The 15,408-nt window shown below is 37.5% G+C and overlaps 1 protein-coding gene across 1 annotated transcript in view; it reads left to right on the top strand.

Moving 5' to 3' along the window:
- Positions 1–15,408, top strand: part of fbxo41 (F-box protein 41) — a 69,552-nt gene that overhangs the window by 30,818 nt on the left and 23,326 nt on the right. The window contains exons 4-5 of the mRNA XM_088341992.1: positions 6,761–6,965; positions 13,614–13,687. Coding sequence (XP_088198118.1) covers positions 6,761–6,965; positions 13,614–13,687 — 279 coding nt within the window. The remainder of the gene's footprint in view (positions 1–6,760; positions 6,966–13,613; positions 13,688–15,408) is intronic.

Below are 15,408 nucleotides of genomic sequence, written 5' to 3' on the forward strand. Positions count from 1 at the left end.
CATACACAAAAACAATCAAAATAAAAAAAGGGGAAAAGTAGCATAAAACACACACAAAATCTCAGAGAATGTCTTTAATTCAATTTGCAATTATTTGTCAAACTTTTAAGCTCTTCGATTATAGTCCTATTAGATTAAAGATGCCTGAAAAAATGCCTTGTTCGCTTAATACCAATCTTCAATGGATAACATCGTTAATATGTTAGCAACTAATTAAATTAAAACGTTTGAGAAACATATGACAATTGTCAAAGACCAACAGAGGTAGATGTGGGGCCTAAAATTTAACCACAATACTCGGGTTGCAATAGGTGTTCTGTGGTCATCATGACTAAACACACAGACACAAAATAATTCCAGTAAAATAAATCCCGTTTTAAGACCCTTATAACAAGAGAATTTGGAGCAGAAGTTCTATGGAGGTATGTGTCCAGATACTTTTGACTACATACCATTTGTGGGATTGTCCTTTTAACTGGGCTGCTTCGTGAGCTGGCCCATTACTTGGATTCTTTAAATAGAAACCTTGGTTGGACATGAATCACATATGGTGCTGATATTAATCTGGACATGAATAGGATGTCTGTGATAACTTGGACACTTTATTAGGTACAGCATACTTTTATACTATAATGAGGTCCAAAGCTCTATTTCTAGATAATTCGTGCCTTTGCAAATAACAAAGCATCTTTTTTTCCTCACATTCAGCCTCTCTTTGTGTGCACAGTCTTTCTGTAAGTCCCTCTCTGGGGGAAATCTGACAGTCAAGCAGCGACATCTTTCACACTCTCAAGTACAGAAGCGTAAAGCAAAGATAGAAAAGCAGTGTTGCCGTCGCCGCACATTCAAATGAGTCAATGACTAAGAATTCCCAAACGGACAAACAGCATTTTAAAAGTCAGCGCGTGTCATGGAGCTTTAACAAAATCACGTTGGACTATCCGAGGTGAGAAGTACGAAAAATGTGAGTTGCTAGGCGACAACAGGACATTTCCATAACGTCCGAAGAGTGGCGCTATGCAGAAATGTGACAAAAAGGCCAAAGGCTGAATTGTAAACCTGTCTGGAGGAATTATAAATAAAATAAGGGTAGTAGCCTGCCTCAGCTGATGGGCTTTTACAGGAGACGCTCATACGTCATTTTTCTGAAAGACCAGACTTACTTTGTCATTGCTCGATCAGAAAGAATGAGGAAAAACTAAAGCTATGAGTAAAAAATGGTAGGAGTGAACTGTTTTTCTTTTGTTTTTTGTTTGTTTTTTTCAAAAACATCCGAAAATAAAAGAAAAGGTTGCTTCAAAAATCAATTTTCAGTTCAAATCAACACATGGTTTTGATAGATATAAAAGATGGATGGATGGGTGGACGAAAAGAGGATCCACAAAAGGATGGGTGGATTTAACTCCCCCACCCAAGCTATAATTACAATTAGAATTGTCTTTATTGTCATTGAACAACTTCAAAACAATGTATATAGGCAAAAATATTTAAAAGGTAGAAAGTAATAAAAATGACAGAACAATAAGAAATACATTTAACAAAAACTAGCTGGAGAGCCATTAGATGCTGCTCCTGCGCATGCCACTAAAACAACTAAGCAATTACCTCATCATAAAAAGGTTTAAGCTAAGTCGGCACAAAAATATTGCTAGAAAAACTAAATATCAAGATTTCCTAGAAAAATCTATCACTGTAAAAAGAAAAAAAGAAACACATATGTTACTGCAAATTATTGACTCAGCAAATTGTGCGTAACATTCTTATTTGTGTTTTTCTGTATGTCTTTAATATACTGACCTTCTGGTGGCCAAAGTGTGTAAACCCAATGAAGCAACGAACATAAATATGCAAACACTATCAAAATAACAATAATTTATTACAGTGCTTTTCATTAATGTTTTCCAATGTGTTTTCAAGATGTATTTGTGTATAATGCATATTTTTCTAACCTAAAAAACAACTCAGAGAATGGGTGCACGTTATACACCAGGTTTTAATACAGTATTTAATGATGGATAAGTCGAAAAATATCGCTGATCTCAAAACATTGGAAAAAACGGGAATCTAAAATGGGTCACAGCAATGAATGTGCTTAACCCTAACCTCTAGACCATGGTTTGGTTCACGGTACCAGAGACAAATGTAAAAGGAAAAGGGAAAGCCAGCCTGAAGAAGAAATACAGTAATCACTTGTTTTTTGAGGGGGTTATTTAAAAAAAAAAAGACTCGCGATAGTCAAAACCTGCAGAGTAGAACTTTTTACTTACTTACTTTTGTAAGTGTCAGATTATAAGTTTGAAGATAATCTGTTGGTAACAACACGATACAATTTATTTTCCATGATACTTTGCTGTAGTCAAGTGGACGTTATGAAAAACTGCATTTACCTTCCGGTTCTTTCCTACAAAAACCATATATTTTTCCATGACCAGACATTTTCAAAAATGTTTTAAGAAAAAATTGGGCGTGCTCGTTACGGTACATAATGATAAATCTCGCAACCTGGCAAGTGTCCTTTACGTCGTTTAGGTCTTCTGCAATATTTATCGATTAATGGATTTTTAACGCTGTAAAACATGTCTCAATCGTCTGGTTAGCGGATTTCTGCTACCATCCACATGTTTTTTCACTATGTTTGGGTAAGTGGGCATTGGTTTTTACTGCCTCCGCGCTTGAAGCTTTCTTTCCCATTTAGACCCTTTCAGTCAATCATCTCTTGAAATATTAATGAGGCACCGTCATGGATTGGCACGGAGCGCGGGTGACACCTGTGATAGGACTTTCATTTGCATTCGAAGTGAATCCTTTCTTAAGCACATGAATTATTACAGCGAAACGTCTCACTGTACCAAACGAGCTTGATCTGACAAGTGACAGCAGGATAAGCGCTAGTTAGCAATGCTATAAATAACTACTCAATGTGTTTCATTATCAACACGAATTTAATGACAGATATATGGAATTGTAAATAATGGCTCTCTTAGGAACTATATATTTGTACTCTGTTTATACACATACAGCTCTATTGTTAAAGGCGTAGCGTTTAACGTTAGCATGTTTTCCTCCCTGTTCTAAAATCAAGGCACCAGTCTTTGAGTGTGGAGCTTCCTTCCTTTTTTGCACTTTCCATCTACTCAAGAATAAAAGAAAAAGAGACCAAAAATGGAGATAATTTTTTTCAGAATAACAGCAACAAATGTGTTTTTTTCTTTATGAATAAACCATTCAATCAAATTGGTTTGGAAATGGTCAGAAATAAAGCAAAGTAATACATTGAAACTCAAAATGCTACACTTTGTATCTAAGTGTTTTTCAAATATGATAAATATCTTGATAAATAAAATAAATACATGATAAAAGTGCTAGTTAAAAAAAATGTAGATGACGAATTGAATGTTGCGAAGCTAGGACAAGAGTGTTACAAAATAAACACATTTTCCATATCTCTATTTATAAAACTATTTTATACGTATTATCTTCATACTATTACTATTTTTGTCTGAGTGGCCGGATTCAAATGCCTGTAAGTGGCCCCTGGGTCGTAGTTTACTCACCCCTGGTGTAAGTGCTTCATGATAACTTGATCAACAAACCAAGCTTAATGAATTACCTAAAAATACATTGCCTCATCTCATATCATTATATATATGGTTTTCTCCGGGCACTCCGGTTTCCTCCCACATTCCAAAAAACATGCATTTCAGGTGAATTGGCCGGTCCAAATTGTCCCTAGGTGTGAATGAGCAAGGAGTTGTCTGTCCCCGTGTGCCCTGCGATTGGCTGGCAACCAGTTCAGGGTGTCCCCTGACCACTGCCCGATGTTTGCTGGGATGGGCTCCAGCACCCCCGCGACCCTACTAAGGATAAGCGGTGTAGCTAATGAGATGAGATGAGATATATATATATATATATATATATATATATATATATATATATATATATATATATATATATATATATATATATATATATGCGATACGTTTTTACATTTGTTGCTAGTAAGATGGACTGTGTGCTAGGCAGTATGTCACTGAATATCAGTAAAATCTCCACACTCTTACATCTACAAATGACCTTGAAGCCTTAATTATGACGGTTTCAATTCTAAACCGACAGCATTTTGTGATGAATATACTCAATTTGACCGGACTGAATTTTCATCAACCGCAAACAGCAGATGGAGGAGACATTTGAAACGGATAAAACGGTCTTGGTCTTACATGCGCACACGGCCAGGCGGTCGCATTCTTTATAGCAGTGCAGACTGCAGACCTACAATCAAAAATTCTGATCACCAATTGTTGCTGAGTCAAAGCATTCGACATAGATACAAATCTTTTCCTTCTTCCGTTGGGAACCAATAACAGGCAATAAACGCTGATCGGATTGCTTTAATGCAGGCGGGTGTCAGCCAATTGAGCAATTATTGACAGATACACATGTTGCTTCCCTCACGTATACGTCACTCTCTCTCCGGTTCTTTTCGGGACGACAAAATAGAAGTTGTCTGAGCCCGGTGGCACATTATTTTTAGCCCAGAGTGCCCTAATTTCAAGTAGCATTAGCCAGACTCTTGCGTAAGAGCATCTTCCAACTGCTAGGAAGAAGATTTCCAGATTTTGCAGAAATCAGAGTGAAAAAGGAATAATTAAGAGGTTTGAGTCAAGGTTTTGAAATCTTCTTGTTATTTTTTTTCTTCTTCTTCTTCTTGGAATTAAAATTAAACGATAGTAAAAATTGTTAGACCTAGCATTTCAGAATAAACACGTATTAAAGACTTGAAAGGGACAAATAAAATGAAAAGTTTTATCATTATTGAAGGAAGCATGGTGGTAAGTGTTTAGTGCACAGCCCCACGGTACAGAGGTCCAGGGTTCAATTCCAGCTATTGCAGGCGACTAGTGCGGGGTTTGCATGTTGTCCCCGTGCCTGTGTGGGTTGCCTCTGGGCACTGAGGCTTCCTCCCACATTCCAAAAAACATATATTTCAGGTTATTTGGCCGGTCGAAATTGTCCCTAGGTCTGAAGGATCGAGCAAGTTGTATGTCTTGATGTTCCCTTAGACTGACTGGCAAACAGTTCAGGGTTTCCTCTACCCACTGCCCAAAGATAGCTTGGAATGGGCACCCTCTGTGACCCTGCTGAGGATAAACGGGGCAGAAAATGGATGGATGGATATTATTACTGATTACCGGGTTTTAGAGGAGGGTTTGCTTTCTGCCCATTCTGAAGGACTACGCCAGTTTGTGCTACTGTAGCAGAGCTGACAGCATTCTTAAGAACTCCTCTTGCCGCCACCTATTTGACCTGCTACCCTCTGTCAGACACTAAAGGCCCCTTAAAACTTTCTCAGAAACAGCCTCTTCCCCAGAGACATCACCACCATAAACAACCACACAAAAATCAGAATTTTTCATACATATAGAAAAAATTATATTCATATTTCACTCTTATTTTGACACAATGTTGCTGCTAAACTATTTTTATTGCACTATTTTATTATGCACTTTTAGGACTATCTACAAGTACTACCTTGTATCCCAGTGTTCTCTTTTTATCCATTTTTTTTCTTTAAAGATTTTCATGATATGTTTTTCCTATTCTTTTGTATTTTATTGTATTGTATTCTATTATATTGTATTGTATTCTATTCTGTTCTGTTGTAATTACATAATATTGCAATTGATTATTTTTATTTTAAGAATAATCTGTCATATTCATTTTTACCATTTTTTATGTACATATATCTCATAGCTGTCCATGCCCTTACAAACTATTGGATTTTCTCTTACAAAATACAAAATAATCTTACACCATATTTTTTTTTTCTCAAACGTGTTTATTTATGTAGTTTAACATGTTATATTGTACATGCGTTTTGTTATACCATATATATTGTTAATTAACATTTTGTTGTGAGATACTGAGTTGCTCGACATAAATGAGGTTTATTATAAAAAAAAGTTCGAGAAAATACATGCAGATACAATTAAGTAGAATAATACATTTTCTTATTCAAATTATTAATTCATTTTCTGCATTAGATTATTGTCGGTAACATACTGATTAAAGTGATTACCACAAACCTGTCTTTTTTCATTTTTTCCTTTTATACTTCCTTTTTTTCTTAACTTCTTTATACAACATAAAAATTCGTAATATAATGCATCAAAGCAAATGAGCCGAATGAGAGCTGGCTCTCTTTAATGAGTTGAGCCGAAAAAGCCGGTTCTCTAAAAAGAGACGGACTTCCTTTCACTACACAACTACCTTACGAGGCGGCAGACGCATGCGCACAGTAGCATCAAACCACTTGCTTCGTTTGCAACGGAAAAAAACCCGATACCGAGATAGAGGCTTCCGCGGCGAACTCCTTTGACTTGATTGATTTGCCGTTTTGTTCCGATAGTCAGTGTATACTGGATGGCACCCATAATTGCCAAATTTGCGTTTTTCCGTACAGATTTTCTTGTACGTTGTACACGTCTTAAAATGCATAAGACGTACTTTGTGTGGCATAAAGAGAAATGTATAGGTAGGTACGTAGGTTCAGTAGGTAGGTAGGTAGATAGGTGGGTAGGTAGGTGGGTAGGTAGGTGGGTAGGTAGGTGTGTAGGCAGGTACTGTAGGTACTGTTGGTAGATAGAGAGAAGTCAGGTTGGTACTTAGGAGTTACAGAGAGAATCATCTCTTTGCTTCACCTACGACGATGCTCAAAAAGAAATCTAAAAATGACTGTTTCACGCTCCACTCCTCGTAGGGAGGTGGCCCAGATCGACCAGTTCCTGCAGGAGACTGCGGCTCGCGAGGCCAATGCCAAAATTCGCCTGCAGCAGTTCATCGAGGAGCTACTGGACCGAGCCGACCGTGCTGAGAAACAGCTGCAAATCATCAGCAGCTGCGGCACAACGCCCAACGGAAGCCTGGGACGATGCAGTCTGCAGGGCAAGGGCAATGGCCGCCAGGTGAGCCGACATTAGTACAAAGCAGTATGGCAGCGGCGGCATAATTAGGACGGCGCTGGGTCCAAATTGCAGACGTTTTGAATAAGTTGTGTGTGGCAATCATTAAATATATAAGGTGGACTGGGTGGGTGGGTGTTTGGATCCCTTAACCACTAGGGTAGTAGAGGCACCATTTCCTGAGGTGTGTCTTGGGCAAGTACAGCCTGGTGGCGTCCATCCAAGTAGTCACAATTTTAAGTCATTTTTATTGTTTTACTAACATTTTTAACAATTTTACAATTTAGTATGCTTTGCTTTTTCCATACAAATTCAGATTTTTTTTTTATATCACAGTTACCTATTGAGGCAGCACAGCGGCGCAGTGGTTAGCGCGTGTGCGGCACAGTTCTAAGGTCTGTGGCACAGTTCTATGGAAACGCCTTAAATGTGTCCTTTTTGTTTGGTTTTGTTTTATTTCAATACCATTGGTTCATTTGTCACCAAAATTGCTTGGAATGTCTTTCGGTTTCCTCCCACATTCCAAAGACATGCATTTCAGGTGAATTGGCCGGTCCAAATTGTCCCTAGGTGTGAATAAGCGAGCGAGTTGTCTGTACCTGTGTGCCCTGCGATTGGCTGACAACCAGTTCAGGGTGTCCCTAGCCCACTGCCCGATGATTGCTGGGATGGGCTCCAGCACCCCCGCGACCCTACTGAGGATAAGCGGTGCAGCTAATGAGATGAGATGAGTTACCTATTGAAACTCTAGTAGGTTGAATAACAGAGCCATGGAGAGAAAAACAGCCAGCATGGCCCTTTTCCCTGGGACTTGTTCAATCTAGAGCAACAAAGACTACAGACGCTTAAGCTTGATTTACGCAAACACATTTTTTTTTAAAAAAATTTAAGCCAAACATTTTCATCATTAAATTTGAATCCATTGAAGAATTGATGAACTCATATACCTTAAATGTTATGAGCAGAAATGAAATGGTCCACTGTTCTCTTGAAGGGGATGGGCTTCAATATTTACCCAATGCCATCAATATGTGCATACTACTGGAAGTAATCCTCCTGGGAAGAAAAACAAATGTTGGAAATGTGTGTTTTTTTATGTCAGAAAAAAAATATAATATAAAAAAAAAAAAAAAAAAAAAAAGTTTACCCAAAAAATGTGTCACGACCGGTACAAGCATGGGACCCGAATGCGTAACGTTCCACGTTACGCATGGGACCCGAATGCGTAAGGTTCCACGTTGTTTTTTTGTTTTTGGGGTAACAGTTTAGTTTGGTTTTATAGTACAAGTACACTTTTGTAAAAAAGTCAAACTATAATATAAATCAATATTTGATTATATTTTTATTGATCCTTTACTTAATTTACTATTAAAATTATTTCAATGTACAAGTAATTGTACCAGAAATAATGTTTGAAATATATTCTGTACTTAAAAAGCTAAGTAAACATTTCATTTTATGATGTCAATGTAATATTACAGGAAATATTAAATAACATAATTCTTTTTTCTTTTACTAGAACAAGTGTACTAAGATCCAATTTTGAAAGTACAAGATAAAACAAAACAATAGGTGCAAAGCAATGAATCACAAAGTTATTATAGTATTATATAATGACAAGTCAGTTTTGTATATATTCAAACAAAGGACACAATTTCTGATAAAAGGTAAAAAAAAAAAACGTCACATTACGATAACACACGCATCAACTCATTTAACTTCCCTTGTTGTTATTTTATCTCATGTTGAACAAGCAACAGGCAAGCATGTCACTTATTTAAATCTTCATCCAGAATTTCCAAAGAGAAACCACGAGAGAGACAGAGAGAAGCCACCTGCTCTCTCGCAGATGGATGCGTTTCCATGGAAACCATCTCTTGCTTTCTCATTCAAGGTCGCAATATATTTGATGTGATGTAACATATATCTACTGTGCAGTAATCGCTGTGTCCATCTTGTGCCTTTGCTACACACAGATTCCACATTGTCCGCACTTATGATGAAAGCAATCTGCTAATCACTGGTCAGTTAGCAATAAGGTTAGCATCCCAATATCCACTACCTAATGTATAAATATTCTAATCTTATAAAATACTTAATGAAGTTGTATCCTTCAATGCATGGGCGTAACCAGCCCCCAACTTCAACACAAACACTGGACAAAATTAAAGCCTTTTTAAAACTAAAGGGAAAGATAGGCTTAAATATTTTGATGAAATGAAATGATCTGCATTTATATTGCGCTTCTCAAGTCAATGAAGACTTCCCAAAGCGCTTTACAATGTGCTTCACATTTACCCATTCACACACCAATAGCGGCCATGCAGCCATGCAAGGCGCCAATCTGCTTATTGGGGGCATTAGGGGTTCAGTGTCTTACCCAAAGACACTTCGACATGTAACAAGGAGGAGCCGGGATTCAAACCTGCGATTTCTTTATTCCCAGACGAGCGCTAATGTCGCCCCATAATTCTTGATAATTCTTGATAAAGAAATTAAAATATGGAAAACAAAAAAAATTGTAAACAACCCAGCGTCGGAAATACTTCACTGTGTTGAAATGGTTTGGTCCATTTTATTCCTAGCACAGTTTTTTTCCTGTAGAAGGAAATGCATAAAAACTCCTCATGATGTATTTGTATATGGTTGTCAGCGCTAGGAGAGAGAGCGGTAGAAAGGGAGGAGACCGCAGGTAACAGGTTACACACTCACGGAGAAGCAACATATGAACACTGGTTGAAGTTAAAAACATCCCATAAAATATAAAATGTAAGATATATTCTGATAATTATGTATTTGTCCTCATCAGTTGACAAAAATATCATCGCATTTTGATAGGTTATCTTTAAACCACTTCACTATTAAAAAAGTTTTAAAATGATACTGATTTTTATGAAACTTAATACAAATATTCTCGGCATAAAGCAGCTTGTGTTCGAGAAAATGAGATCGATTATATTTTTATCATTCTATTATCTACTATATTACCTATTCAAAGGACTGAATTATTATTAACATGCGGTCAGGTTCATGTCTGATGTAGCACAGTCTGATTTACAAATAAATGAACCTACATCATATTCATCATTTGATTGGCAAAGCAAGAAATCAATACATAGCACTATCACCCTCTGCTCTGAGGCAAGAGTATTGCGTTCCTCACTGTGCATTGTGTCATATGTTACATACTAATTGTATGATTAATATTCATAATATAATGTCAAAATTCTGCGATTTTAAAAATGGAAATCCAATTCATGTGAAGTTAAATGAGAAAGAAGTTTGAAGCTACAGTGTGTAATATTGGACCACTAGGTGGCCCTGTTCTGCCAGGTACGAGCAGGGCCAGCGCTACGGTGCACAGCGTGGCGACATGGCACTCGTAAAACATAGGGTAGACTTAAGTGTGGATTCCAAAGTGTAAAAGAAATACACATTTCTTGACCTGTGATCTTTTATAAAAACTAACATTTTGTGAATTTTTGCTTAATATTCGAATCATTTTTTTTAATACTACTTAATACTTTAATACTACAAGTCAGATGTTTAGTCTTTCCCGCTTTAGTTGCGCTCAATTTTTACATAACCCATTTGCATCTCATATATTACATCTTACTTTAGACACTCGATATAAAGTCTAAGAATTGAGTCATAGGACTGTTGGCACCTTTGTTGCTGCATGAAGGGAAGCCCAGAGAAGTCACCCACACACAGCTAGCACTTACAACGGTCCGCAGGCAACAGTGCCACCTAGCTCAACATGGACTTCTCACGTTTCAAGTTATTTCCCCCCACCATTTACATTATTATGAAACAAATGGAAGATTATTAGAAACATAGATAAAAGATGGCATATTTCCAGAATAAAGTTAAACATGGGCAGCACGGTGGGCCAGTGGTTAGCGCGTGTGCGGCACAGTTCTATGGTCTTGGGAACCTCCTGTGTGGGTTAAAATCCAGCTACCGGACTTCCTGTGCGGAATTTGTATGTTCTCCCCGTGCTTTTCCTCCGGGCACTCCGGTTTACTCCCACATTCCAAAGGAGGTGGATTGGCCGGTCCAAATTGTCGCTAGGTGTGAATGAGCGAGCGAGTTGTCTGTCCCTGTGTGCCCTGCGATTGGCTGGCAACCAGTTCAGGGTGTCCCCTGCCCACTGCCCAATGATTGATGGGCTCCAGCACCCCCGCGACCCTACTGAGGATAAGCGGTGCAGCTAATGAGATGAGATGAGAAGTTAAACTATTAGTTAAAGTATTAATAGGACAATGTGTAATATTTGACCACTAGACGTCGCTGTATAATGTAGTGCAATCGAAATTGAGTGCCGCAAAGCACAAGGAAGAACACAGACTCCAGGAGAAGACTTTTGGCCACTACAGGGCATTACAAAATACAATTTTGAAATGTCGATTTCTTTTATTTAGGCGCAAAAAAATCAAAACCTATCTGGACCTATGTGAAAAAGTAATGGAGATTTGATTCTTAGAAATAGGCAGACTAACAATGTATTTTTACAAAAACGTATTCAATTAACCTCCTATCCACTTCTTTAGGAAACCATTAAAGCTAACCTTAGAGGTAAGATTATTTTCTTTACTGCACTTGTTTAAAAAAAAGCTAAATGATAGGGGAAAGGAAATTATGACACCAATAGGCAAATTGGATTAAAGATATGCATTGAATCCAACGCCAGAACTGCTTAAGCGTATTTGATTTGATTTTGACCAAACAAGTTGAGCGTTTGTTACTTTAAAGTCGCGGGGCACATTACAAACATGGTTATAAGGCTAGCTGTTTCTTAGCGCATCTGTTGTGTCGACCAAGCTGCCTCTCGGTTAGTTCCTAGCATTAAAAATGGTACTAAGGCAATTGTCACAGAACCTTTACAAATAAATGCCACATGCAAATCATTTTGCTGTTCGAAAGACATATAAAAGTTTCCTGTAGATGTTATAAAATGAATGAGTTTCTTCTAAATCTGTCAAATCCTTTGGATGACTCCAATACTTCAGAACAATTGGACTCACTACTTTTTGTGGAATAAGTAGAAATGCAATCAGGGCTATGCAATCCAATAAAGCTCCGAAACTGGACGGAATTCCTATGGACTTTCTGAAGAAATGTTGTGAGAAATTGGCGCTGCTGCTCTTGTCTGTGTAAAATGAATCTCTAAAATAAGCCTCACTACCATCCACCTTGACACAGGCTAATATAGACGCTACCCTACTTACGAACGAGATCGTTCCAGACGATTGTTTGTAAGTTGAATTTGTTCGTAAGTTGCTTCAGTGCTATATTTTGTATGCTTAAGGCTTATATAAGTATGATTAATGCTTGCATAAGTAACCTGTATTTTTTTGTACTAAAAAATAAACATTTCATAAAATAATATGCTCTATGAAGATAAAGAAAGTGAAGTTTAACTCACTTTTGGAAGATGAGCAAAAGAGTTAGGCGACTTCCTCCTCCGTGGTAAAAAGTGGCCGGAAAAAAACAATCCAACCATTCTCTCAACCGCATCAAGCTTTCTTATTCAGCTTTCATTTCAAAAGAAACGGATCGCTTCTTCTTTACACTTTACACCAACCATATTGAATGGATGCACGAGATATTAAACAATAAAAATGTCAAAGTTCATAGCACGCTGGAGATAGTATAGACATAGTTTAGAGAGTATATAATGTTTACACACGAACTAGGTAGAGGAAGCTGGAATTCTTATTCGGGGTGGATGCTGGGTGACCTCTCACAGCGCCACACGCCGGTAGTGGTGGAAAGAAACACTACAGTACTGTCCTGTACTCGGAAATTGGTGCACAATACAAAATCTACCTTACAGCAATGTCCGGATATTTTTCGACATCCCGAAAAAAGTGTTCGTAACTACTGTTTTTCGTAACTCGAATGTTCGTAAGGAGGGGAGCGTCTGTACTTTGCTTCTTCTCAAGAAAGATAAGGACCTGAACTCATTTACCTCTTTTAGACCTTTATCTACTTTTACTTGAGTAACATTTTTGGCTTTTAAACTCAGTTTCATTTACATTTTCTATGCCGCATTCAGTGAATTATAGCTACTGGTTTACTGTTTGGATATATATATTAGGATTTATTTAATTTTCTGGTTATTTTCCCTACATTCAGCACTCAGTTACCTCAAACAACAGGGCAATGGATTGATTCACAGCGGATTTCTTCTTTTAATGATACTTGAGAAATTTAAACATTGGCTTTGAAAGTCCTCCAAAAGTTCTTCAATTTGGCCATTAAGAAGGTGTACCAACCCTGTAGTATTGACATTTCACTATTATCATTATATAAATGTATGTATTTGTGTGTGAGATAATGCCTTAACATAAGACATAAGCGTTCACGGTTTGTTTGAACACTAAAACTACAAATGAGACTGCTGTTTTTTTGTTTTTGTTTTTTTCATTTTGCAGCAGTTTGAATTTATGTTGGGTTGTGTTTAAAGCCTCTAGGAAAGCAATTAAAGACACAGCAGGCGCATAAAAGGTGTCCCCCGCCCACACAAAGCCCAGCATGCATAATCAAAGGTCACAGCAAAATAGACTCGGCGCATTATTATAATAACTTCTTTCCTTCAGACTTGAATGTTTTCAGAATAATTGATGTCTTGACGTTTTTCTGCAGAGAAACTCCAGTATCTCTGGAAGCACAAGAGGCATCTACCAAGCATCCGAAAGACGCTCTTCACCGAGTACTGGGTAAGGTACAAAGTTGAATTTTGTGGGTGAGGCCCAGCTTATCATATTTGTTTAACCATCATTGGATTTTGAGTAGGCAGTAATGAATGCAGAGTATACATTTTGGGGGTGAAAAAAAAACGATCTGACTCAGCTATAAAAGAAACCATAGTGTTTGAAAAGAAATGACCAATCCCTGTACTCCTCGATGAACTGCTGCAGGCGAATTTTGGAGTTGGCCTCACGAGCCGCAGTCTCCTGCAGTAACTGGTCGATCTGGGCCACCTCCCTATGATGAGTGGAGAGTGAAACATTCATTTTTGGATTTATTTTTGAGGATCTTTGTAGGTGAAGCTAAAGAGATGATTCTCTCTGTAACTACCTTAGTACCTACCTGACTTCTCTCTATCTACCTACAGTACCTTCCTACCTACCCACCTACCTACCTACCTAGCTACCTACCTATCTACCTACCTACTTACCTACCTGTTACTGTTCATACCTATCTATTCACAAACCTTCAAATCTGTTTTTTTTTATAAATCTATCCACAAACATTGAATTCCATAAATATATCTATAAAAACCTTCAAATCCATGCATCTATAAACCTATCTATAGGCCTTCAAATCTAAAAATCTATGAATGAGCCTTCAAATCTGTCTATAAATATTTAAATATATCTTCAAATCTATTTATAAATCTTTAAATCTACTTTCAAATGTCTTTATAAATCTTCAAATCCAACTGAAAATCATTCTATAAATCTTCAAATATCAAATCTATCTATCCATCCATCCATCATCTACACCACTTATCCTCAGTAGGGTCGCGGGGGTGCTGGAGCCCATCCCAACTACTGTATCTTCGAGCAGTGGGCAGGGGACACCCTCAACTGGTTGCCAGCCAGTTGCAGGGCCAAATCGATCCATAAATCTTCAAATAGATCTTTAAATCTATCACCCTTAATGATGGACTGTACCTGCATATACATCTAAAGATATGTTTATTAGTATCTATATGTCTCATTTCATCTTATTAGCTGCACCGCTTATCCTCAGTAGGGTCACGTGCAGTGTTCCCTCTAAGCTGCGCGCGTGCGCAATTGCGCACTGCTTGCACATTCTCAGCGCACGAGAAAATCTAGCCAGCGCACAAAAATGAGGGCTCAGAATTACTAATTAAGAAGCGACTTAAGTCAAAGTTACAGTGCATGAAGGTAAAAATACACGGGTTCCCCTGACGTTGTGTCCTAAATGCGGTATTTTGAAGTCGAGTCGAATTAGAACGAAGTTGAGTAAAGTTAGTAGTTTGTCGATAACCGGCTTCTTCGTCTCGGCTCACTAAAAGGAACCGGCTCTTTCGGGTCCTAAACGGCTCTTCTGGTTGTTTTTGCTTCTTTAATCCCAACATGACCAAATATTATGCAAAATTATGCACAAAATGACTTAAAGGAAGGGGGGGATAAAACAAAAGAAAAAAAATACCAAAATGAAAACGTAGTGAAAAGCTGAGAAAAAAAGAAACAAAAGGAAAAGAAAAAAAAGAAGGAAACATTTAGAAAAAAAATGTAGGAAAAAAGTAAATCGAGAACGAAAAGAAAAAAGTAACAGCTCGGAAAAAAAAAACACAATGAGATTTTTTTTAAAGGAATTTAAAAAAAAGTAGAAAAAAACACGGAAAAAGAAGAAAAAGTTTGTGTTGCATTCAAATAATTTCCAATTATATCAAGTGAATCTTGTT

This window comes from Urocampus carinirostris, chromosome 8, assembly GCF_059441175.1.
Source record: "Urocampus carinirostris isolate Australia breed hairy pipefish chromosome 8, RoL_Ucar_1.0, whole genome shotgun sequence".
Lineage (NCBI taxonomy): Eukaryota > Metazoa > Chordata > Actinopteri > Syngnathiformes > Syngnathidae > Urocampus > Urocampus carinirostris.